This window comes from Bactrocera dorsalis, chromosome 2 (genome assembly GCF_023373825.1).
Source record: "Bactrocera dorsalis isolate Fly_Bdor chromosome 2, ASM2337382v1, whole genome shotgun sequence".
NCBI classification, from domain to species: Eukaryota; Metazoa; Arthropoda; class Insecta; order Diptera; family Tephritidae; genus Bactrocera; species Bactrocera dorsalis.
Window position 1 is genome coordinate 5,075,081 of NC_064304.1, and position 27,976 is coordinate 5,103,056.

The 27,976-nt window shown below is 32.8% G+C and overlaps 1 protein-coding gene across 8 annotated transcripts in view; it reads left to right on the forward strand.

The window, feature by feature from the left end:
• The window catches only part of LOC105225863 (protein held out wings), a 110,158-nt gene that overhangs the window by 67,116 nt on the left and 15,066 nt on the right, over nucleotides 1-27,976 (forward strand). For 7 of the 8 annotated variants that reach the window (XR_007421799.1, XR_007421798.1, XR_007421801.1 and 4 more), the window contains exons 4-7: nucleotides 13,740-13,856; nucleotides 21,583-21,723; nucleotides 22,264-22,363; nucleotides 23,983-24,288. Coding sequence is in view for 4 of the 8 variants with exons in the window: in XM_049449162.1 (XP_049305119.1) it covers nucleotides 13,740-13,856; nucleotides 21,583-21,723; nucleotides 22,264-22,363; nucleotides 23,983-24,288 (664 nt within the window). In the remaining 4 variants the exon portion in view is untranslated. Of the gene's footprint in view, nucleotides 1-13,739; nucleotides 13,857-21,582; nucleotides 21,724-22,263; nucleotides 22,364-23,982; nucleotides 24,289-26,350; nucleotides 27,384-27,976 lie in introns of those variants that run through there. The other variant, XM_011204529.4, reaches the window with a different exon arrangement.

The window sequence follows — 27,976 nt, forward strand, 5'->3', positions numbered from 1 at the left end:
ATAAATATGGACCGACAATTCCACCGACCCAAAAACCACACCAAACGTTCTTTTTTCTATTCAGGTTGCATCATTGAGTCAGAAGTGGGTCTTATCGCTTAACCAAATTTGGCTCGAAAACGTCGGATCTTCTTGGTACTTTTCTAGAGCCCATAGAGCGAAGCGATGTCGCTTGGGAATGTTGAGCGGTTACAGTTCTTGCACAAGCTGTATTTTAAGATTTCGACGTAAATGCGCCAAGCCGTTCCATACGTCAGTCCGAGTTGCCGAACGGCGTCGAATCGACGCTCCACGGTCTTCGGGTATACTTTTAGCTACGGATGCTTTATTTTCCTCACGTCGTCTATCGAATGTTAACCAATAATGAATGCTGGGTCTCAAGATGGGTGATGGTGTTGCGAATAGTACGCTCAGTAGGCCGATTATGTTGACTAAAAAAGTCTTTCCATGATGAAATGCCAAACAATACTGAAAGAAAATAACACAACAGCTTGACACGACTTGTCAAAAAAAGTACCTTTACTTGGATCACAAGTCAGCTAGTGATCGAAGGAGTAAACCCTTTCATAAAAATTTTAAATTTTTTAGCCATTCTGAATTACGATTTTTTTAGAACCATTCTTTTCTTACTTATTGGACAACTCTATTTTCATTTCTCAAAAAGCTACACTTGAAAACTACTTTAACTTGTCTCTGCTAACATATCGTCCATATAATCTATCTATCTAAATCTTTTTATTTCCTATAATATATTTCTTTTTAATTCACTTTTTCGTTGATTTAAAAATATCATAAATTTAACCATTAAGTATGTTAATGTAATAGTCTAATAGGGCCTCTAAATATTTCTCTCAAATGGCAAATTAATTCATGAATTGTTTTGCGTCAGTTCACGAGAGCATCTTCAGTTAATTTATGAAATTGGCTTTATGTAACAAGTTTAAGTTTTCTCGGAGCCAATTAATTAGCGATTTTTATAGCAGGAAAAAAATGAAACAAATCCAGTTTCGAAACCCATACAATCCATCAATGGCAGTTTGAGAAACATAAAAGCAAAAACAAATAAAATATTTCTATGTCGCCAAAATAGAGTGTCACTCGCTTCATTAAATAGCGCTAAAATGCAAAACCTATTGTTTTTAGTTGTTGTTCTTAGTTGTTGTTTTTATTTGTTTGTCGCAGAGTTAATATGTCGCACTAAATTCATAATTATGAATTCATAATTCGCATTAAAAACGTTTAACAGTTTATGATGTTTAAATAATCGCTAATGGGTTTGTTGTGTAAATTGCGTACAGGGTGGCACGCATGTTAGGTTTTTTGTTGCGATAAATGTACATATATACAAAAGTAAATTTTAGGTTTTTTTTGTGGTGAATTTGGTTAAAAAAATTATTATTACGCTGTGAGTATGTAAGCGCGATGTTTTTTTATTTAGTTTTATTGAAAGTGAGGCACTCTGTGGCTGTAGCAAAAAGTATTTTCCAGTTAATTTTGAGTCATATTGTTGTATTGCCAGTCCTAAGCCGTATAAAAATTTGTGTTCATTTCGGTTACTCAGACCCCCACTCCTTTTTTTTATTAATTTTCCTCTCAAATTCTAATTATTTGAAACACCCTGTCAACTGCAGCGCCGCTAATATGCAATCAAAAGTTGTAAAAGGTCTTCAAAAAATAAATTTCTCTCATTTATATTTTTATTGATTTCTTTTGTTGACTTTTCCGCTGCACTGCCATAAATATTGAGCCTTAAATCCAATACAAAGTATTTAATAGGTGATTACACAGATAACGAGCGCCAAAACAACAATTTATCAAGCTATCAATGAACAACTGTGGTTTAATGGCAAGCAATTTGTCAATGAAATCGGTGAATATTTATCTACATATGTATGTGTGTGTGTGTCAAAATTTTATCAGCAAATTAGTAAGCGGCAGAGTAGTGGTGTGGGTGTGTGCGACAAGTCAACATTTGATCAGTTATGCCCCATAATTTCGAGTGTCGTTGAGTTTGATTCACATCCTCGTAATAATGCCGCGCTTATCGTACTTTTTCAAGTGATAAGTGTTTACTACTGTTTATTGGTTTTAGTTATTAATGCGGCCAGCCATTTCTAATGTCATCGTCTCTTTTTTTGGGTGTGTGTGTGTGCATGTTTGCGCAATCAATTGATGTCGCTAATTTATTGAACTTGTAAACACATACACACACACTAGTACGAGCACACATATAATATTTTTTATCAATAAATATGAACGCGTGCCGCTAACGGTGTTTAGTTGTTTTCCTCGTTTTTTTTTTTTTAATTTGTTTGATTATGTGTTTAGTGGTTTTTGTGTGTATTTTTGTTGCTACTATTTTTTCAGCTATTGCGAGTGCTACCACTTATTATCGTTCGCTGGAATCTCAAACATTGCTTTGCTTTTGAGCAGTCATAAAATCATAAAATGCACTGCTAGCCAGCCGTTCGCGAGGCGAGGCGAGGCCCTCCACTTTGTGCATGTACTGTATTTATTTGTATTTCACCGCCTTTATTGTTGTTGTTGTTTTTGTTTTGTCGCGGTGGCAAGTGTTTGTATGATTTGGTATGCCTTTGCTATGTAAATAAATTTCTGATTGATAATCGTCGCTTAATGACTCGGGGAGTGTTTGTTTGCAGTATTGGCTCACGGTGCTCTGTGGGTGGGTTCCCTTGGCGGCCGCAGTAATTAGAGGCGTTTAAGCTGGAGAGTGCTTAGCGAAAGCAATGCGAGCAATACGTAATTAATATGGATAGTCAAGTGAATCATATCACGAATGTAAATATGGTCGGATAATCAGATATTTTTAAAAATATCCATATTTTTTTTTGATTGCATTAGCTTCGTGCTTATTGACTCATTAACTCATTTCTGAATTGTCACAAGTTTCGTAGTAAACACTTGGGTTCGAATCTAGAACATTTTTCGTTCGACCCATAATTCGAATAGTTGTGGTTTCCAGCTAACAGTTACCTATTTTTCATTTAAGTATATAACGTTAGATGAATTCAATATTCCTAATTAAAAGTCATCTCAGTCGAACTTATCAAGTGTTTCGCAACGATATAATAGAAACCACTAATATTAAAATAAAATTTGAGTATTGGTTATAATATGGTTATATATTGGTTATAAAATGGTTACATATTGGTCATATAATGGTTATATATTGGTTATCATTTGGTTATCATACTGAAAAAATTATAGTTTTCGTTATATAATGGTTATATATTGGTTATTATATCTGACAACGATTTTAAATTTTTTGATGATACAATGTTTTGTATTTTAGGTGACGATATGTACTATATACTAGAAAGTCTGTGGCTTAAAATTGTCCAAACTGATTTCATAATTTCAAAAATTACGTTGCTTTGCTATAATGCTCTTTGCTGTTGTTGTTTTTTACCATATTTTTATATCGGCGCATAACATAGCCATCAAGACATCACCCATACATACATAGGAGAGCATGCAACATCTTCACCGCTCAACTTGTTTATTTGCATTTTGAGATTTCTGAATAAGCTGCAATCTGCTACACACACAAACACTTACACATACATGTGTATGTGTCATCAGTTACAAATACAATTTCAGCTTGGCTGCCCTCATGGCGATGCAAGTGCAATAATTGCTGATCGATTTACGTCGGAGGATTTTAATTAAATTGGCTTCACTTGCATTTCTTGTTCTTCCACATGCACTTCTGCATCTTCGCACTTGCGTGTCTTACGCTCGTGCCGTTGTGAGTGGTTTTGCTGAAATTATTATACGCGAAACGAAAAGTTTATTGGCAAAACTTATCGGCTAAAAATTTGTTGGCGAATTTGTACAAAATATTTGCCGCCTCAATGCTTAAACATATACCTTCCACCACACTGTTATTTTAGTTAAATATAAACATTTACAAAATGCATTTGCATGTGTGTGTATGTATGAGTTATGGCGCCGATACCAAATGGTAAATCTCAAAATTTCAAAATGGCGTACGAAATAGTTTGCTTGTTAGCGAAAGGAAAAATAATTAACTTTTTTTATAGCTTTGACCAGCTTGTTAAGTGATTTATTATTTGTTGTGATTGTAATGTTTAATGAAAATGTTTTGTATTGATGAGAAAAATGGCGAATTAATGGAATTATTTTTTTTTTAAATTATTTTTTTTTTTTAATATTATTATTTTTTTTTTTAATATTTTTTTTTAATATTTTTTTTAAATATTTGTTTTCTAATATTTTTTTCAATATTATTTTTAATATTTTTTTTAATATTTTTTTTTTTTTTATTTTTTTTCAATATTTTTTTTAATATTTTTTATATTGTTTTTAATATTCTTTTTTTTTAATACATTTTTTTTTCTATTTTTTTATTATTAATTATTTTTTTTTTAATTTATTTTTTTTTTTTAATTTTTTTATTTTTTTTTTAAATTTTTTTTTTTTTATAAAAAAAAATTAAATTTTTTATTGATTTTTTTTTATTTTAATATTAAATTTTTTTTTTTTTCATATTTTTTTTAACCAATATTAATATTTTTTCACTCATGTTCCATTTTATTTTTTCATTCATGCCACTGTAAATTTCTGAAAAACTTGATACGTTAATTTGCATTTGGTGTTAATAATCAAATTATATATATATTTTTAATATTTATTAACTTTTTATATTTATTTGTTTTTGATGATTTTATTATATAATTTGGACCCTCATCAATATACATATATTAACTTTTCCACGAAGCTTATAAAAGCCCGAAAGAAACTCTGGAGACCCTATCAAATATGTTTTTATTTAATTTTTTTATTATTGTTTTAATATTTTTTTTATAATATATTTTTTTATAATATCTTTTTTATAATATTTTTTAACTTTTATTTTATTATTGTGTTTTTAATTTTAAAAAACTTTATTTAATATAAATTTCTTTAATTAAGAATAATTTAGTTGGTTTTTCTTGATTGTAAATTAAATTTTTCTTTAATTTTTTATATTTATTTGTAATTATTATTTTTTAATTTTATTTTAAAAAAATTTTTTTAATTTTATTTAATAATTTTAATTTAATTTAATTTGTTTTTTTATTATATTTTATCATATTTTAAAATTGAAATTAAAATTTTATATTACTATTATTTTTATTTTTTTAATTTCAAGAAATTTTATTTAATTTAAATTTGTTTAAACAAGCTCAATTTAGCTTTCAAAGCTTCCATTTACTTGCCGCTGCATACAAATATAGTGTATGTATAAATATCCCAGCCTTAATACTTATTGACAAGTCTATTTGGTTAAAACGAGTAGGAGCCCATAGGTCAACCCACACAAGTTCACAAACGCGCATTTATAGACATTTTATGTATTTCCCGCTAACAGCCCACACTCAAGTTGCGCAGTAGCAGCAGACACACACATACACACACACACCCATACAAATGCAAATGCACAAATCTAACGCTTTTAAATTCAAAACTCCACAAAAGAGGCAAAAAGTGGAGAAAAATCACAGGAAGTGCGGTCCACTGCGTCACGTCGTAAAAATGTTGCCTCGGCAAATATCTAATTGTCAATAGGTAAATAAGCGCACAAAAACACTTATGCAAGGCTAAGCCCCATACACTGGCGTGCCATGCTCTCCCATGCCATAAGCGTGTATGCAAATATTTGGCTGCTAACAGTATGGGTTCGTATTTACACTGCTGGCATTTGTTTGTCTTGATTTACCCATTTAGGTAGGTAGGCTAACGGAAATTAATTTTGCTACAGTTAAAAAAAAAAAAACACAAAAGACATACTTATACGTATTTATTGTATGTATATGTATATAGTATTGTATATGAACCTGTGATGTAGGAACGAGTATTATGGGTGGGAGAAATAAAATGGAGCTTTAGTGTTTGTTAGAGATTATTAAACAGGGCTTTAAGTGGTGTTTATAATTATTTCAATATTAATTGGCTCCAATATAATATATGTACATATGTATGTGTGTTTGTCGGCAATAACAATTTTTATAATCGTTAAAAATACAAAAATTCTCAAACAGAATATTTTATGCTGACATGAAAAACAAAATAACTTAATTGCATTTTTTTTGCATAATTAAGAATGCAAATTCGTGGTTGTCAAATCTAAAAAACACGAAACATATACAAATAATCGCATATGTAATTGCACTTTGCTGAGTTTTCACGCATGCGCGCAACGTTCGCGTGCGTCGGCTGCGCATGCGCGCACATGTGGCTGAAAGCGAAAACGTTTTTCCACTTGCCCAACTTTGCGCGTGGTTTGGTTTGGCTTGCTGATGCCGAAAGCGAAAACTTGGCACAGTTCTTGTCGGCAGTTGGCTGTAGTCGGGGCTGTGATGTGGCTCACAGCTGGTACAGTGGGATCAAAAAGTAATATACAATAATACATACATTTGAGTTGGGTTTTTTTTTGGTTTTAATATACTTTTTTCAGCTTCAAGGTAGTATCAAAACACGTAGGTTTCTTCTGAACCGATTTTTTCTATACAATGTTCTATGAGGAGATGAAGAATCTCCACTTCCTTTGTTAATAGAATGCCCTTGAATAATTTATATTTTTTTTAACTTCGTCGATATTAATTTGAAAGTAAGTTTTGTTATTAATTTGAGTTGTGCACTTTTTCGTGTATGATCTCAAGTGGTATTCTGTTCCTAAACTTCTTATCTTAAAAGCTGTTGACTCACTAAAATATTACAATCATTGTAAATCACCCTTTTTATATATATATTATTTCAGCTCATAATATAAACGAATGTTCTGTCTTCACTCTCAATGATTTTTCCCTTATTCTTAGTACTTTTAAAGCATCGAAACACACATACATACATACTTATCGTCTTATCTGTCTATCAATGCCAGTTCAGCGCATGATTCGCTTGGAAAACCCGCCCTAATTTCATCGCGATGATCTCATGCCATCAATTGACTTATTCAGACTATTTTCAAAATTGTATTAATTGAATCCTTTATTATTAGAATTCGATAAGGCAAAGCGACCGATTGCTCACTACGCCGGCGATGGCGATGATTATTTGAGTTTCGCTTGTCGTTGTGCTGTTGTTGTGGCCACAACTGCAGTAAAATTAATTAAAGCACGATTGCCTGCAGGCGAAACTAATCGCAGCATCAATCGGTTGTGGTCAGTCGGACGCTCGACCAGTCGGTCAGTCAGCCAGCCAACCAGCTTGCGCTACAGTGTTAGCCGACAGTCATTCGTTATTACTCATACTCATACTATTGTGGCAGACTGTGGCACTACATTGTATGTTTGCCTTTTTGCGGCGGACCCGCATTTGCATTTCTCTTACATACGAACACGCACATACACTACACACATACGCTTCGTGTTTATTGTCTGTGGCATGCCTTGCGGCATATCCGAATCAGCTTTTCTGCTCGCTGCACTATTTATTCACTGCGGCTAGTTGCATTCGTTGCATGCAATCAACACTTAACGGCTGATTGATACTGTATTTACTCTCTGGCGTATGCGGCGTTCAAATTAATTTGATCTTGTCGTGCTTGTTTTATTCATAACTGTAGTCGGCAGTTGTACAAATATGCAACAGCGCAAAGGGAACTGCGAAAATGTGTGTGAAAATTCCGCGAAAATTTTATACTTATACATTTGCGCATATATGTTTGAACATTAGGGTGGTTCAAATTTTGTTGAAAATATTTTTGAAAATGCATAATAATTTTTACAATTTTGTAACCCGAAAATTTTAGTTTTTAAAATTCTTAATTGAAAAATTAAAAAAAGAAATTAATATTAATTAATAATATTAATAACGGATACGAAAAAAAATAATCCCAAATACCGCATTGAAAAAAATTTAATTAACAATTAAAAAAATCGAAAATTTTTAACTAAACTCAGTCAGAATTTCAATTATTCAATTATCTGCAGCAGTGGTCTGCAAACATGAAAGCGAGGCAATTTTAATTCTGATTTTAGGATGTAAATTTAAATCTAAGAATTCATGATCGATTAAAATTATTAATTATATTTTTTTTTAATTTTTTTTTAATTTTTTTTTTAATTTTTTTTTAAATTTTTTTAATTTTATTTATTTTTTTTAATTTTTTAGTTAAACTTTTTTTATGTTTTCAACTATAAAAAGATTAAACTAAAAAAATTAAAATTAAAAAAATTTAATTTAAAAAAAATTTAATTTGTTTATTTTTTTTAATATGTTTTTTTAATTTTTTAAAAATTTTTTATAATAAATATTTTTAATAATAATTTTTTGTTGTATTTTTTAATTATAAAATTTTAATTTTTTTTATGTATATTATATTTTTATTTATTTTTAATAATATTCTTTCAAAATTTTTATATCATTACATTTACATACATACATACAAGTATATAAGAAAGCATTGTGGTATTATGATCTGTATTTGGAGTTGTTATACGCATTTATACGTTAACAACCGTTTTTTTAACAAGCGAATATAAAATATTCAAGGGTGTGTTAAAATTATATTATTAAATTGGAATTTAAAGCAAAATTTTACATTTTGAATGTCAAACTGTTCTTCATGAGGTAATGCCTAAACACACAAATGGCCAGTAAACGCGAGTTTGTGGCACAAGGTGACCATAACTCTAATTATTTTTATTTTTAACCATTTTGGAATTATAAAAATTTATTTTGTATTTTTATTTAAAGAAATCTTTAGCGCCATTTTTTTGTTATAGCTTTCTGACATTATTATTATAACTTTTGCGGTTTCCTTACTATAAATACTATACCTGTTGCTTCACCTCTGCCATTTCGATTTCGTTCATTTCGTTCAACACACAGTGCAATTGTTGTTGGCAATTTGTTTTCGGCCGACGTCATCGTCATCGCGAACGCCGTGAGACATGAGCCGTCATCTACTCCACCAACTAAGTCGCGCGTCACCACATCAATTTAATAAGCAACATTCATCATTTCCATTGCTGCGCTTGACATTCAAAACGGTGCGACGGTGTCGTGTCGTTGTCGTGTCTGTGGCATGGCGTTTCTATGCGCGCTGTATGTTGGTGGCCCGCTGAGTAGGTGTTGCATTGTTGGCGATTATCTTTAGTTTTGTTTTTGTCGTGTCCGAAACCACAGGAACTGGGCTAGCACGAATGTTATATTGAATTTGCGGCACTTAATCAAGCGGCACTCGCATAAATATTGTTGATATGCCTGTATGTATGTATGTGTGTGTGTGTAGTCGCAGCTAAATGAATTGATAATTTAGTTGCATTGTCAAACCTGCTGCTAGCGACTACTAAAGTGTCGTTTGTGTGGCAACGTCGGTGGGGCATTTGCACAGTTGTGGGTGTGTTTGCAGCGCTGAAATATGCTGGCGCGTTAATCTAGTGCGAAATGGCGATTTAATGCAAGTCGATTCGTGTCGCTGCATTTTGATGGCTTGCCTGGTCCTACGCTCACTTTTGGTATTTATATTTCTATTGTTATTGTTGTTACTCTTTTTATTTCAACATGCATTCCAATGTGAAAAAAAATGATTCTCATGTTCGCTCGCACGCCTAAGTGCAACTATTTTTACACCTGTGCAAATATGCGATTTTGTTACATTAAATGCGTGTGTGGATGCACTCAGCTGCGCATATGTACTTACAGTTGTAGCTGTGTTGGCATGTGTGTGTGTGTGTGTGCAAATAGACTTAACCCGCTGCAATGCAGTTTTGCATTTGTTGTTAAATTTGCAAGTAAATGTTTACACGAGTTTTAGTTTCTATTTCCCCGCATTTTGGTTGGTGTTTGCTGGATTGCTGTTATTTGGCAAACATATTCGAAACAACTGTCAAAAACTAAAGACATAAATAATTTTTAAAGTATATTGGCAATTTGATATTTTCGGCAGCTAAGCTATGAATTCTTTCAGTTGGGTCAGATTGCATAAAACACAGGCTTGTAAAAAGTCAGTTTTCATATTCAGCTAGTCGTACAGTGAAATGGGGTTACATTATATATTAGAGCCTTTTTATTGAAAATATACATAAAATATATGAAAATTCATTTTCATATTAATAAAAATATTAGGTTCCATCGTTCCTGTGGAAGATCTCCGGAAAGTCCTCCACAAAAAGGTGTTTGTCGGTGAGGAAGATATCTCTGATCCAAATTATCTGAAATAAAAAAACTGAAAGGCTTACTTTTAAGATAGATATATACAGGTAATGATCGAAGAAATGGTAAAAATTGTGATTTCAGACAAAATGGTGGCTTCCCAACAAAAAAAACTTTTTTGCACACTTGTACACTTTAAATGATTTTTATCAGATACTTTATGCATTCGATCATTACCTCTCAAACGTATCTAACAAGATCCTGTGAAAATTTCAAGTCAATCGGTCAAGCCGTTTCGGAGAAATATTCCTCACCGACTTTGAAAACATCATTTTGAGAAAAACGCATTTAAAGCACAGCTGCTACTCCGGGTTACGGTTCCGCTTACTTTCAAACGCTCGGAGACGTCTTTAAAAATACGCTCATTACTCCGAAACTATTTACCGGATAACTTTGAAATTTACAGACAATATTCTCGAATATATGTATATACATTTAAACTCTGCAAAAAAAATTCGATTTTTTTTTTCAAAATTACAAGTGGATATAACCTCTTAATAGAAACTATTTTTTAATGCAGCAAACCAACCAAATAAACGTAGATTTCAAAAACATAAATATTAAAAAATTGTTTAAAGAAAAATATTAAAAAAAAAGAAAAGTGAAAAAGATGTTTTTAAAAAAATATATATATAAAATAATAATTAATTTTAAAAACATTTATAAAAAAAATATAAAAAACAAATATTAAAAAAATATTCGTTGAAAAATACTTTAAAAAAATATATAAAAAATATTAAAATAAAAATATTAAAAAAATAAAAAAAATTAAAAAAAATATATATTTTAAAATTCCTCAAAATATTAAAAATAATCTGATAGTGTTTTGAGCACAAATCCATAGTTACTCGCCTAATGGTCTGGTAGCTTATATGCAAAAATTTATAAAAAAAATATAAAAAACAAATATTAAAAAAAAATATTCATTAAAAAATACTTTAAAAAAATTTAAAAATAAAATTATAAAAATACTAAAAAAATAAAAAAAAATTAAAAAAAATATTTTAAAAATCCTCAAAATCTTAAAAATAATCTGATAGTGTTTTGAACACAAATCCATAGTTACTCGCCTAAAGCGCTGGTAGCTGGGTTGGGAGGTTTTAAGGCATCCATCTAATTTAAAATCATTAGTAAAATAGAGTTATGAAAAACGGAATGAGAGTTTAGGTTTCGCTGGAACCGCAAGAAGGGTTACCACGATGGTTTGCTTCAAGAATAGATTTACTTTATAAAAGTAAAAAAAAAATTATAATATTTCTACTTTTCTACCAGAAGTTTTTGTTCGATAGTAGTGTGCATTTCGAGTACGCGTAATTTGACCTAATTTCTTTGAAATGGAGGGTAAAAAAAATTTCAGTTTCAAAACCAAGGTTTGTTTTTTGGTTAAGTACCCAAACCACACTCGTATTGTGATCAGATCAAATAGCTGATGTAATAAGGCCATTGCTTCTAGCAGGTTGTGGTGCTACTTACATATTGGGTAGTCGAAAAAGTCTTTTCGTATTCCTAATCAAACTTAATCTATTTTTATTTTTATTTTTTTTTTATATTTATAATAATAAATAAATAAAGAAATATGTACCATTTTGGTCGACAACTTTTAGCCATTCAATATATCATCTGTTAGTGAGAAAACATTTGAAAATTTAGCTATCACCTTGGTTTCTGGGAATAAAGAGATTTAATGGTTATCGATAATCATTTTACCTGAATATCGATCCTTTTATGTAAATTATTTATTAACTATAAATTTGTTAATTGTTTTTGTCTGAAGTCGTCAAACGCGAAACGACGCCATATTTGCACGCACATTTGTATGTATTTTCTATGTAAATTCGAGAAAAACGCCTTTGCCTTCTAAGTGAGCGTCAAGTTCGCCCGATTAGGAGCTGATTGCTGATTGGCATTGAAGAATGAGCATTATTATTATGAATTTGCACGAGTCTAATGTGTATATGTGTGTGTGTAGGAATTATTTCATAACTGGGTGTGTTGAATGACGGGCCATTTATGGCTCCGAACCGACTAATGGCCAAATGTAGCAGATTTACGGCTTAACAAATCAAATCGAAAATCATAATTTAATGACAAATCTAATTCGTTTGAAAATTACAATTGCAATTCTGCGACTGGCGTGCCTAGGCGGGAGCGACGTGCGAGCAGACGTCGAGTGATAGATGGCAAGATAGGCGATCGGCTGGACGGACAGACAGGCAGCAATCAGCCAAGCGACAAGTAGCTATTGTCACTTGTAGCATGCATGTATGCAAGTGTACGTGTGTATGTGTGTGTGTGTCAATAAATACATCAAACAAAAATGCAAACAATGCGCATGCTTTCAGCCAACAAATCAATAAGCGGCGACGACGCACGGGACTTGCATGCAAATACACGCTGCCAAGCTTACTTAGCTGCTATGCAATGTACATATGCATGTATGTGTGCGTGTCTGCATATGTATATGCCTTGCTGTATTGGCATTAGAGGAGCAAAACGCGACAGCAGCACGTCTTGGAAGGCACGTCCGAGGTCGGTTGCTCCGCTTGTAGGCAGGTTAAGTAGAGAGGCCTCCAGCAGACATAGTTGTCGGGTGCACTGAAGTGCAAAATATCTGCACTTAACCCCCTGCTAACCTCACATCTCAGGTATGTGTGTGCGCAACACTGAAATGCGATCAGCCGTGTTGGCGTTGCTTTAGCTAAATGTTTCGCTGCACACGATGATGCGCCGCGCGCACGCCTCTGCTTCGGTTTTTGCATCTTCATTTAGTTGATTGGTTTATCGTGTCAATACGGGGCGTGTTGGCCTTCGGGCAGTTAGTAATTTCCTCCACTTGCAATTATCTGCACTGCTCCTCCCCGCGCGGCTGCAGTTGTTGCGCGCTTTTGGTGTGTGTGTCTGTGTGCTTAGCTAAGACCCACGGGTGGCGCAATGGGTCAGCGGTGCGTATGAGTCACCACGGTGTTGGCGATCATCCCAGTTTGGGGATTTACAACTGCTTTTGCCAAGTGTTTGCGCCTTTCTTTGAAGTCCCCAGTTGACGGCAGTCGTTATTTGGACAGCGTTAACTAAGTGCAAATCTGAACGGGAGCGAAAAGAGCAGCAGCAGTGAATTTATTGAGCGCAACGGCAGCAAACAAAAATATCTTGTTGCCTTCAACCTTGAATTCTCCGTGCAGGGTGTTGAACGCATTCGCGGGCCAGCATAGCGGCTGCCTGCCTGCAGCTTTGCGTCATTTGAATGTCATGACAAATTTCGTTATTCAATCGCCCTTGGACATGAGTCGCGCTGGTTATTCCATGGGTGTGAATGTGTCTTGTCTGTGTATGTGTCATTTATAAATGTCTTTATAATGTGTTTATTCTTATATGCGAAATACTTTCGTTTTATTACTGAGGGTGGGCTCGTATTTTGCATTTTATTGCAAACATTTGTGAGCATTTCTAATGTCCCAACGCCAGCTGACTAACAACATGTGTCCAAAAGACAATTAAACAAAATCGCTTGCAAATGTCAACAAAATATTTATTTTTATACTTTTCTTTGCTTTCAGTTCAACTTCGTTGGCAGAATTTTGGGACCTCGCGGCATGACAGCCAAGCAATTGGAACAAGAGACTGGCTGTAAAATAATGGTTCGAGGCAAAGGCTCGATGAGAGATAAAAAGAAGGTAAGTCGAAATGAAATTAATGGTTTAAGATGATTTTTTTTTACTATATTTACCTGGCGAGATTTTTAATTTTATTAGAATTTAAATTTTATGAGAAAATAAAGTGCTTATTTTTGTTTTGCATGCTATACGTTTTTTGAGACAAATAAGAAAACAGAAACAATAATAATACTAACAAATTAAAATTTTAGAAATATTAATTTTTGAAAAATCAATTTTTCTTAAAGCATAAACAAAATAAAATATGTAAGGAAGTGTTAACTTCGGCTGTAAGTGACATTTCATACGCTTGCGACTTGCCAGGATCATAGAGTTACTGCGTGGACACCAATAGGGAAATTGCTCGTTAAAAGCCCCAAAACTCGGGAGGGTCTAGCCTTACTGAGGACATAGAGATCACTAGATCTCTTGCGATCGATTTTGGGCCAAAAAGCTTTTGCGACAGCGCATGTACTGATGGTGGCCCAGCGCTGGCTAAGCTTTCGCGAAACCCAGCTATCTAGTAGTAGAACACAAGAGGATACTAAGCACCGACCCGGTACCATTCAATTGATAGCGGTTCTAAGGTGATTTTTCGTTTTAGCTCCTGAAGGAGGCAATGTCAGGGAATCTGAAGCTGTAATAGATAGAGAGCTCCTGCCTCTTCCTGGCTAAAGAAAGAAACGCCAGGTCGGTTTGGCGACTCCCTGATCCAAGTGATCTGGTATGAAGTCCAAGTGAGTGAGGATTTCCGAGTATTCAGACAGGTGTTCTTTTAAGAACCCAGACTCTCTGAGTCTGACGATAATGTCTATTATTTATTAAATGTCTGTTTGTTTGGAAAAAAATGCTTTTAACAAATATCAGAAACCAAGTGCGATGTTTCAACATTGTTCGATTAAGAATTGTGTTATTGTATTGGCCCGTATTGGCCCTTCTATAGTTTACACTGTTTTGTAGATTTTTTTAAACCTCAAGCTTCTGCAATCTGTGTAAGATTTGTATATCCATCCGACTAACAATTGCCAAGATAAATGAATAAGCGATCCCAACCACCAAAATTTCTGAATTTCGCGTATTTTAGATTTTAAATTATTCTGTAATTTCTTTTATAGGAATTGAAGCGTATTGAATTCTGGCAGATTTCATATAAAATGTATACATTGTATAAAATTTCCTAAAATACTGTTTAGCGAGAACATCCTTTTAGATTGTTAATTGAAGTTTAAAATATTTTAGGTTAGGAGATAGCAGAGTTTTTTTGTGTTCAAAAATTACTTTAAAAAATTTTATTTACATAAAAAATGAAAAAAAAAAATCAATTTTTATGAACCGCTTTAACATCATTTTATTTCATAATTCTATTTTTCATTTCTTTTTTTCCAATTATAAATATATATTTTTCAATAATTACGAAAACATGTTGTTTTTCAGCGACGACGACGTTCAGACGTCGCAAACAACAACAACTCAAAAATCGATTTCTCCCTTCTTAATTTGGCCACTTTCCATCACATAACTTTCAAATTGTTGTTTTTGTACACTTAATACATTTAATATTTTTTTTAGAAAAATTTATTAGTTTGCTTTTCCCATCGTAGCTTGCCTGCTTTCCTCAATGATGCCGTGTCTTCTTGTAGTTCTGATTGTGCACCGGTGTTAACAAACACACAAATTTAAAGATTTTTGACAGCAGGTGACAGATTTATATCTAATTAAAAATGAAAAAGCACAAAAAAACATATGAGGAAAATAAAAATTTTGTCGATCGCTTAATGTAGGGTGTGGACGTGGGTGGGCTTCTCTCAGGCCCTGACATACTTGCAAACAAATACATACATATATAAACATTTGAGACTATACACATAGCATACATACATACATGTCTATAATTATAAATATGCTCTAATTGGAAGAGTCTGGTGATCTTATGGATAGTTGCATGAAGATAAAATTACGTCAAACGCTTTCGAAAAATCAAGTCGTGCCTCTTTTCAAATATTTGAATTATGATTGCAATTTATTATTCTGCGAATTTTAACAATTAAATTTTCATAAATGACGTGTTCATAAAGAAAATCAAATCGATTGTTAAAAGGAATTCGGAATGCAGAACACCTCCATAAGCGCTAAACGTGTTTTTTCGGCTTCGTCTTACCTTTGTCACGATATTCGGCAGATTGATCTTCTGTTTCCGGATCGTAAGCATAGATCCAAGAAATAGGCTTTAAACATGGTTTTAATTGATTTTTCCGATATTCCAACGAAGCCAGGTTGCCAACTCCTTTATTTTATTGACGTGTTAATTAGCAATTGATGTCGATGGCTGTCCTGAACGTCGTTTGTCACCAATTACTCGCTCTCGACCTCCTTTGAATAATTTGTGCTAATCAAAAAAAATTAATTTTGAACATTAAAGTTTTGATATTTCTTTGTCCATACCTATAGAAAACTTTCATATAACCACTTCAACCTAACCTATCTTATTTTCGGATAAACTATTTAAAATTTGCGGTAAGCAAAAATATTTTTATTACAACAAAATCCACTGACCCAAAATATATTTCCGCATTAATTATATGGAAAATCTCATGTTGACACTTATCGCTCGCAAACAACCAGCGAATTGCGGTAAAAAGCAAACAATAAATAGTATATTTAAAAGCGGCAAGTGGTCGAAGTGGAAAACTAAAGCAAAAAAAAAATATTGGTCTATTTGATTTTTTATTTTAAATATGTACAGGCATATTTACACACTGTGTAAAAAGTATATGGAATTAAAGCTAAAATCGCTCGCAGAAATGAACTTCGACGGCACTTAAGAATGTATCTATATAACTTCTCCGAGGATGAAACTTACTAAAAAATGCCTCTACCAGAAGATATTGTCCGTATAAATACCTACGGTCAAACAAAAAAAGGCAAAGTCACGCCCATTTCTCTTCTAACGAGAGATTTTTCTCATGTCCAGTTTAATCTCGAACTTTCGCATACTTGCCACATGCACTGTAGCCAAATACATATCGCTGTGTATTCCTATCATTGCTTTGACGGCAGCGCCGACCGACCGGTCAGTTGCGCTGCAGCTGACAACAAACAACAAACAAAGTTGTAAACTGTTGCGCTCAGCTGTCAAATTAGAACTGTCAAGTCGGCAACAAATGAAATGCCACTGACAGCAAAGACAGTCAGTCCAGCAACTACAACTAGTGCGTGCATACTGGAAGCAGAGCAAATAGTGCAGCGGCAAGCTTATCGCGAAAAAATTCTAAACAGTTTTAGTTGTTGTTGTTGCTTGAATCGCATTGCTAACTCAATTCGGTGCGGCCTATTTGTCTGTCAGTGGCGGCAACATTTAGCGCGTACCAAAAGTGTGGACTGGGCATTTCTGCGCCACAGTTGGCAACGTTGCGGATTTGCGTCCGCTAAGTAACAACAACATCACGCTTTACAATAACATACTTTACAACAAAAACAACATGCTTTACAACAACAACACCATGCTTTATAACAACAACAACATGTCTTACTACAACAACAACATGTCTTACTACAACAACAGCGGCACCATAGCGACGATTGCACTTGCTGTGGCTGCAGCTGAGCGCTGTGTCGCGGGCGTTGTGGCTGGGAAATGGCAAAAATTCTTTACCGCAAAACGAAACTAATAAAAATATTTACGAAACATAAATAAAATATTTAACAATAGTTTCAATGGGGATTTTTTATTAGCAACGCGCAACAATGTTGCGACGATGAGCCTCTACTACCGGGTGATGTGTTGCGGTTTCGCTCACCGCCGAACGCGGCGTCATTAAAATGCGCTCACTACGTATGTGTATGTGTATATGTGTGTGTGTTTATTTAAGCACCTTTGGCTCGGTATTGTGTTCTTCTCGCGCTGACAGTGCCGTTTAATGGGCACTGATCGTTCTTTTGGCAGCGATCATCAAGCTTAGTGTATGTGTGAGTGTTTACCTCAACTGTGGGGGCGTTTGAAATACGAAGGCAAAGGGTGTGTTGCGGGGAAACACGACAAAGTTGGGTCACCCGATTTGGATAAACAATTGGCAACTTTTACAGAAAAATAATTCAGCATTCTCATTTGCTTGATTTTTAGGCAATAATTATTTGCCATTTAAATTGCTTTGGCAGCCGAAAAGCGCGTTGCTGCATAGGCGATATGCCATGTGGTGTCTCAAAATCTTGCATATCTATTTTAAGTGCCTGAAGTGTCGTGTGTTCGACTCTTCGTGCCGCCAGCGTTGACTCATGCACTTTGGACACACTTGGACACAGCAGAGCTTCTTCAAGTGGCTACTAGAGCGAGCGGCTGTTTGTGTAACTAAAAAGAAGTGTGTGTGTGTGTGTGTATGTGTGTAGGTGGTATATCCCATAAAAGGGGTTGCTTAAAAAAATAAATAATTTAGCTGTTTATGTTTGCTATGTTTTTACAAACGTTTTTGCCTTTGTTTCTGGCAGTGTCAATAATAAAGCGTTTCGCTGTTTATTTTACCGTGAATTCACATTTTTTCTTACGTATATTTCATCTCTGCTCGTTGATTCATCTCAACGCTGACTAAACCAGCCACCCACTTATGTGTTTCGAATTATTAAAAAAATAATAAAAATTTAATAAAGCAAAATAAGAAATCTCGTACGTTTCCGTTTGTGTGTTTTGGGTATTAAAAATTTCAAATTGGCAACGGAAATGCGCTGTCATTTTATTATCATTATTTCGTTTTATTTGATTGAATCAATTACATACTATAGCATTTAAAATTTTGTGGGTATATTTCCTACCTGTTTTTATAACCAAACATTTTTATTAGCGGTTTAATTAGGAGTGAAATCATTTTTAAAAATGTTTTTAGCAAAAATTTTAAAAGTTTTTATTTAAGTATTAAGATATAGGAGTATAAATATGCATCTGCAATTTTTTTTTTTTGTTTTTTATTTATTTTTTTATTTTACATTTTTTTACTGTTTTGTTTTTTAGATTCACCCATCATAAGAAGCTTAATTGCGGCACCCGCAAGCGTCATTTTGTTCATTGTTTCAGAAATTATCCGCTTTGATCACTGATTACTCTGCCAATTATCGGCTTATTACTGCAAATACACAAATGTACACACACACACATGCACAAATGATTGCATTAATCGCATATTCCTGTATGCCGACGTTTTGTTGTGACTATTTTGAGCTGATGATGAGGGCGCATTTATGTTTTCGCTTTATCGCGAAATCGTTAGCCAATTTGTTGCGCTTGCAAATCCTATCTAGCACGCAGCTGATAGAACGCAATCAGTCGAAATAAACCTTTACTCGCTTTATTAAATCTATAATCGCTGGATGGAATTAATCGATCGCTTAGATGATATTATTTCTTAAATATTGTTTTTTTTTATTTAATTTTTTTTTTTAAATTTTTTTTTATTTATTTATTTTTTTTTTAATTTTTTTATTTATTTATTTTTTTTTTAAATTTTTTTATTATTATTTTTTTTTTAATTTTTTTATTATTTTTTTTAATTTTTTTTTTTAATTTTTAAATAATTTTTATTTAAATTATTTTTCTTTTTAATTTCCTATCACTGTATTGTAGTATGTTCTAAGCCTTATAGGTGATGTTCGTTTATGCTTTGCTATTTCCGAAACACTTTTGATGTTCTTATTTTCTGCATAAGCTTAGCGCTTTTTCAATACTTTTCTCATTTTATGTGCACTTAACAGCGTCTTTTGATATTTTCAAAATTATTGCAATAAGTAGTAAGACTTTCTTCATAATTTTAAAACTATTAATTTACCGTACTTCAGAAAGACAAGCTAATAATTATTTTGATGTGATATTTGGCGCAGATATCATTGATACACATATCAACCCAAAAAAAAAAAAAAATATTTCACTAAATGGATTTTCGCACGAAATTTAAATTAGAAAGTCTTACTATTTGTTGCCCAGAGCACTATTTACTCAAATCTTAACTGTTCCTGAGTTTTTTACAGCTGGACCAGAACCCTGTCTTCTTCTTACCTCTCCAAATTCTTCAACTTATCACATTTTTAGTCTCTGAACAGCGTATATTTTGTCACGAAATGTGTGTCATCCCGAAGGAACCATCGGATACCTTATAGTGATCCGTACTAGTCCTTCAGTTTCTGAGATATTGATTTAAAATCATCACATCCTTTTCTCTAAGGAAATCAAGACCACTATAGGATACTTCTGTCATACAAATTCACCGCTCGAAATTAAGCCCTTCTATGGACACTGTTTTATTTTACGCGATATCTTCACGAAATTTGGTAAGGAATATTTTCCAAGAAAGTGTTACAACCTCCGAACAAATGGTTCTGATCGAAAGACTATATATAATATGGCTGCCATACAAATTCGCCGAACAAAATTGAGTCCTTCTAGGGAAACTTTTTTATTTGACGAGATATCTTCACGAAATTAGGTATGGAATATTTTCCAAGACAGTAATACAACCTCCGAAAAAATGGTTCAGAACGGAACACAATAGCAAATAGCTGCCATACAAATTCGCCGATCAAAATGAAGTCCTTCTATGGGAACTTTTTTATTTGACAAATTATCTACACGAAATTTATCAATATTATTTTCATAGACAATGCTACAAGCTTGAAACAAATTTTTCAGATCGGAGCGCTATAGCATATAGCTGTCATACAAACTTAACGTTCAAAATCAATTTCTTGTATCAACAACTTTTTTATTTAACACAATATCTTCACCAAATTTGTTTTAGATTATTTTCTAAGGCAACGCTACGATCTCCCAACAAATTATTCAGATCGCACCATTATAGCTTATAGCTGTCAGACAAGCAACTGATTTTATTCCTTATTAAGTTACCTTCATTTGACATAAAGATAGTTTATATCAAACACGTGGCTAGAAAGAACTACCAAAATGTTTTCCACAGGCTGCAAACCGTTAGATGGTTACGTTCTTGAATACCGTTACATCTGCATATAGTTTCTATAGATAATGTAGCTTTGACTAGATTATGACCGGAGTTCATGTTTTTTCTTCTTTAAAATTTTTTCTTCCTAAACTCTGTATTTCTAAGGTTTTGCATTCATAGCAATCTAACCTAAGCCAATCCCACCTGCTTGCCACACCCTGTATACAACTCGTTGTCGCTTTTGTTTTCATAGTTGACACTTTTCTTAAAACAGCTGCCAATAACTTTCACTGCTGCTTTGCGATAAACAGAAAGCGGCGCACTTAATCTACTTTAATGCGTGCGCACACACCGACGCATACATACATATGTACATATTTGTATGTGTTTGTGGGTGTGTTGGTAAATGCCACATTTATGGTCTAAAGTGCATGCTTAAGTGCAAAAATGAAATAAGTGGCTGCTTAGCAAGCATGTAATCGAATCGAACAGGTTGTCGTTTGGTTCACCAACGAGGTATTAGTTCTTACATAAGCCATGAAAATTAGAGTGTGCATTATTTATAAATATAATAAGTGCGAATGCGATTTTTTACAAAAATCGAAGTTAAAATAAATGATTATTTCATAAAAATATTTTTTCGGCGGGTTTCGTATGGTTTGGTCTAAACTAACGGAACCAAAAAAGTATGAAATTTCAAATTAAAAATCTAAAAAAAGAAGCTTACCAAATTTAGGGTATAAAAATTGTATTATTAAAATCATAACCTCAAAATCCGCAAATAATTTCTAACGATTTGCTTTTTATTGCAGGAGGACGCAAATCGCGGCAAACCCAACTGGGAGCACTTGTCCGACGATCTGCACGTGTTGATCACCGTGGAGGACACACAGAATCGTGCCAAAGTCAAATTAGCTCAGGCCGTTGCCGAAGTGCAAAAGCTTCTAGTACCGGTAAGTATTAGCCGCCAAGCATGCGACTCAAACCAAATACACGCGGCTTCAAAAGCAGCAGCGCTCGTGTGTATTTGTAAGCGACGACAGTTAAATGTCGCTGCCGACATACAATCCCACTATATATACCCTACACACATACGCGTGGCTACAAATTACATAATAATAATTATTAAAAAAACTAAACGAAATAATGTCTTAATAATATAAGCGAAGGAATTGCAAAATCCGACAGCTACAACAACAATGCATATACCATATATGCAGGTGTGTAGCAGTTTGTTTTTGCAATTCGCGCTTTTGCGTGCGCGTGCTCTTATTTTCCATAATCTGATTAATCAAAATAATTATTTTTGTTTAAAAACAAATCATGTTTACATACAAACATATTTACAAAATGCATAACAAACCCCCCTAAAAAAAACTTCAAATAAACCGAACATTTCGAAATTATAATTTTTTCTACTGAAAATATCTAATAATTTTCTCTTGTGTATTAAACAAAAAAATTCACGACTACATTAATGTTTGTACTAACAGCAAGCCGAAGGCGAAGATGAACTTAAAAAACGTCAACTCATGGAATTAGCTATAATTAATGGCACTTATAGGGATACGTCGGCGAAAAATGCCATTCCAGGTATGTTACACTGATGACTCTATTTCCTCTTTATTAATCGAAAATTTTATTTTTTAAATAATTCTGTTTGTTAAAAAATATCAACAATTTTGTTATAACAACAACTACTGGTACTGATGCCCAAAATATTTAATTGTAAAAACATAACCGTTAAATAAACGATTACCATTGCTATCACCCACTTACCTAAAACACTACAAATATTAATACGAAGTAGTTAAGATTTCGGTTAGAATACTGTATATTTTAGTCTAATTGTGTTTATTATTATTTTTGTAAGTTAATAGCATTAAGTATTCTAGATTTAAGGGTTACATGGGTTTCCTTGGGTAAAAAAAAGCGTTTTTTCAACAATTTTTTTCTCATATAAAAAATGAAATATTTTATTGGAATACGTATTTTAGTTAAAACCTTAACTTAGAACTTGGACGAGGAAATAAAACTGAAAATTGGATTTTTGGCAGACATTTTTGCAAAAAAAGATATTTTTTTGTTTCAGTCAGTTTTAATCGAAAAAAAATCCTTCGTCCAAGTCTTTAAGAATTATACCTCAAAGATAAGATTCATAAAGATCGATTGAGTGGTTCTTGAGAAAACTTGCCGACCGACTACAAAAACACAGTTTCAAGGACAACGTGTTTAAAGGCGGCACACTTAGCCCAGCTAGCCTCGAGCACACAAGATCTCAAGGCTGTATATCCGAAACTATTACTCAGATCAACTTTAAACTTTAGGACAATATTCTAGAGGTATTGCAGAATTTAATAAGACAATAAACGAAAATTCGATTTTTTGAAACCCGTAAACACAGGTAACCCTTTAAAGGGTTATATAGTGAAATTTTTTGAACATACTTTCTATATGAAAAAAAAAAAAACAAAGAAAATTATAATAATGATTTTTGACAAGAGTTAAAAAAAAAAAAAAATAATTTTTCGTGAAAAATTTGCACTTCAGATTGTTGGAAAAATCGTATTCCTTGTATACCTGACAAATACATACATATATCTGAAGATTAAGAGATAAGGTTTGCACCGCGACCTTAGGTTTAGTGTGCCTTTCACATATTTTTAAGAAGATCGTGCGCAAATTTCAAGTCAAGTCCAGGCACTTCAGAGAAATTTCTATCACCGAATCTGAAAACAGCGTTTTGGAAAAAATGATTTTAAAGGTTTGGGAGCTAATTACACTAAGTTAGAAAATCTTACCAATAAGCTTATTTTTATAAATTTATGTGGGGGATCAATTCCAAATTTCGGAGAATATCTTCTATATATTGTATAACGCGTATGTCAAAAAATATCGATTTTTTTAAATTGACTAGTGGTAAAAACGCTTAATATATTTTATAACTTACTCTTCAGTCCAATATGTGCTTAGCCTTAGCTCAAGATCTTGAATATTAAACGAAGTTTTGAGGTTAAATTTGTTTTAGTGAAGTTTATTCCCATAAGTGTTGCTCTAAGTACATATTCTCTTGTTCATAGTTTAAAATTTCAATATATTTTAGTTTAATTTAAATTAATTTTACTTTATTAAGCTAATATAATCTTATATAACTACATTTGTTTACTTTCGACTCAACACTAACTCTCCACACTCTCTCTTTCGTTGCATAGCCTGCGAGGAGGAATGGCGCCGTGTGATCGCCGCCTCGGCTGAGAGCCGCCTATTGGCGCCAGCATTGCCAACCCTAGCACCACAGATACGCGCACCGCAGGCCACCACACTGGGCGCCCCCTTGATACTCTCACAACGCATGACCGTGCCGACCACAGCGGCGAGCATACTGTCCGGCCAAGCTGCGCCCGCCGCCTTCGAGAATCCCGCACACGGCATGATTTTCGCACCGTACGGCGACTACGCGAATTATGCTGCACTCGCTGCCGGCAATCCCTTGCTGACGGAATACACAGATCATAGCGGTGGGTTGTTTGCTAGATAAACATTTTACACAACTTTATATATTCTCTATAACTTATATACTATACGAATAATGAATTAATTAATTAATTACTTCATTCATTGATGATTAATCGAATTGCAATTATTTTGATTATGTTGTTGTTTTTTTTTGTTATCGTTATGTATTATTTAGTTGTTTTTTTATGATTTTACAAGCAGATTTTTGTGCTTTTTGTGTTCGTTCGAGAACAAAAACACAAAATGTCTTTTAGCCGTAAAACAAAAAACAAAAAAAAAAAACAAGAAAACATATATAATACTTATAAATATATATAAAACATTAACAACAAACATAATAGCGTAAATACAAAATCTTTCGTGGTTAAGTTGCAGTAGTGTTGCGTTAAGTAATCAAACAATAATTGATGGTTAATAATTAATTAATAATAGTGAAAATAAATTCTAGGCTTTCTTTGTGGAATTGCGCGCAAAATAATATCACATCCGTAAAATTACCAAATACATGCCACTACCATATACATACATACATACATATACCTAAAAAAGCATATAAACACTAGCAACAACAACAACAACTTACAGCACATCTCTGCAAAAGCTACTTAATTAACTAAATTAAGTAACATTAATTAACTCGAAGTGTAAGCAGTTAGCATTTAGGTTTAATTTTGGCTTTAAGTCACGCGAATTTGAGGTGAGGTCTGCGGTACGCACCGAACCAGTGAGCAACATTACATGCAAAGACAGTTTGAACGTCGAAAAACAGTTAGGATTTGATTGGAGTGACACTTTGAAAGAATCTGTGCAAAAAGTTAGGTTAGGAGTCGCATTTTACAGTTTGAAACGGGAAAAAACAATTAAGGTCTGATTGTAGAGACATTCACAGAGAACTTATGCAAAAAGTTAGGTTAGAAGTCGCATATTCGGAAGCATTATGCGTTGAATTGTCAACCAGCCAAACATAAATTGTACATAACTGTTTGTTTTGTTATAAGATACTGTATTTAAACAGCCCCAGTGTACTCAAAAAATGTTCTAATGCCTTTTTGAGATTTTTATTCCCTCAAAATTATTTAGTAAAACTTGTTTTTCGCCTGCATTTTAGTTAATTTAAGTACCGTTATGCACATATTCACCAGGTTGCATGCTTTGTTTTTGTTAAATATTTATTATTTCGTGTTGTTTTTTCATTTACCGTTTTGTTTTTCCTTAGTTTTTGTAAATATGTTTATTATATATTTATATATGACAGTTAACTGTTACAGTAGTTCGTTCATATATGTGCCATACGCCAGCAAGCAAGTCAAAATGCAACTCTGTAGTGTCTATATTTATAGAAACTGCTTTTTTAACTGTTTGTTCATATTTACCGTTATTTTACAATATTTCAAGAAATGTTGACAGTTTGCTAACTGTTAATATAACTGTTAACTGCAAGTTTTGTGGTTAGCGCAACCTTATATATACCGTTTGAGGGCTTTCCTCAACCACACAGAGTTGCAATGCAATAAAGAGTTTCAGAATTTCAATATAGCGTTCTTAATTTTTTTTTTTTTTCCTTTCTTCTTCGCAATTATTCTACCTAACCACTACACAACGAAAGCGAATGCTTAACAAAAACCGTTAATTAAATTAACCAACGCAATAACAACAACAACAAATACATAGCCGAAAATAACCAAAACTCATGCAAATCATCCGCTTTTCTCTACTAAACCCAAATTAAATGAAATGAGACGCTTTCCAACTCTACGCATAACTTAAACAACAACAAAAATGCTAATCCGTATCAAATTCTTTTTGCTAATTTTTTACTAAAGCTAATTTTTATTTGTTAAATCATGTGTATGAATTTACATTTTTGTTATCGATTATCATAATAATTTGTTTTTGTATATTTCCTTCTTTTTTCTACAACAACAAATATATGTATGACCAACGCGACCTTACATACCTACTTATGTAACCACTCTGATGTTCGCCAACACATTTGAACATTATCGAACACACAAACAAACAAATAAACCGTACGAACATTTTGTTGTTGGCGGCAAAATGCAGTTGGTCGATATTTGCATGCCGGCTCCGTCTTTTGAACGTTTTACCGACCAAGCCCTTTCTAAAGTAATTTATTGTCCACAATTTCTTCACCACTTGAGCCAGCAAGCAGTGCGAAGATTTGTTGCAACAATCAAAAAATAGGTTTAGTGAATTTGTAAATTTGAGTGTTGTTGCAAGTAACGACAAACAACCAACGTAAATATAAAAAAAAAGTATATAAATGGAGAATGAAATTATTATAGAAAGCAGCAAACAAGCAGACCGTAGATTTTGACTACATACTTACGTTTGCAACTGTGCTTTGTTGTTATTTGTTAAGTAAGCGGCGACACATGCAACTCGGAAGTTAATATGTATAAGTACATACATACATATATGATACAGACACATATACATATATAATATATAAATAATTTAAACTATTTACACTCTATGCAAAGTGATAAGCGAGTTTATTGAAAAAAGTTAGCAGCGTTTTAGGCGCAAGCGCACAGTAAATCAGCAGCAAACCACGCAATACTCAAAGCAAACAACAATTACATAAAAAAATATAAAAAAACAGTTAATTAAAGCAATATAACCGTTAGTGACTAGTTTTTGGTATCGTATATGCAATTCGCGCAGAAAAAGGCAGCAACAAAAATATTAGTAAATGCCAATAAGTGATTTCTAATTAGCCGCAAGTGCGCAATATTATTATAGCCTGTAAGTTTTGCTAGAAATTAGTTTAGTCTACGCAGTTTGTTAGCAGTTTAGGTTACTTACATAGTTTTGAAATTATTTTCTAGTGCTTTTTTGGGATTCTGTGAAACAACTTCTTAATAACAAGCAAATATATAATGAGTATATTCTAGTTACGAGAAAAATATATAATATGTTAAGCGCTTTCTTATTTGTCTAACTTTCACCTAAATATCTAGATAACTCATATAAGGGTTACCAGCTCTTATAAATATATTTTTTTAGTTTTAAAAAAGATATATGCTAAACTAACGAAAATTTTATGATTTTTAAGCTACTCTTAAGCATTTTTTAGTTAAGATATTTTTATTTTTCATTTTATTTTTATAAGGGATTTATTTTTTTATTTAATTTTTTTTTTTATTTTTTATTTGATTTCATTGAATTTTAAAATATTAAATTTTTATATTTTCCAGTTAATATTTAAATAAATTTTTTGTTATTTTTTTTTTATTTTTTAATTTTATTAAGCAAATTAATTTTCTCTGAAATATAAACTTTTAAATCAATTTGCAATATCTTGTGTTCTCTTCTTTTATTTATTTTCTGTTCGGTATTCAATATTCAATTTCACTTGACCGCGTCAGGGTTGCCATTTGTGGAAATTAAGCTGATAAACGAAAGCTACTTGGCACCCACTCTTCAGTTACTCTTATGTACTGCAAGGAGACAATTTTTATTTTCTTACACTATATTCTATTATAAAATCTATTTATAAATACCATACTCTAACGCAGCTATTTGAATTGAATATTTTGTTTCTTATAGCTCTACGTTATTTACGCGATTATACCTACACCCCGTCACATTTTTCCACATAGTGCCATTGTCTTGCATCTTTTAAGCGCTAAAGAAAAGGCAGTTAGTTAAGACATGTTTAACTCA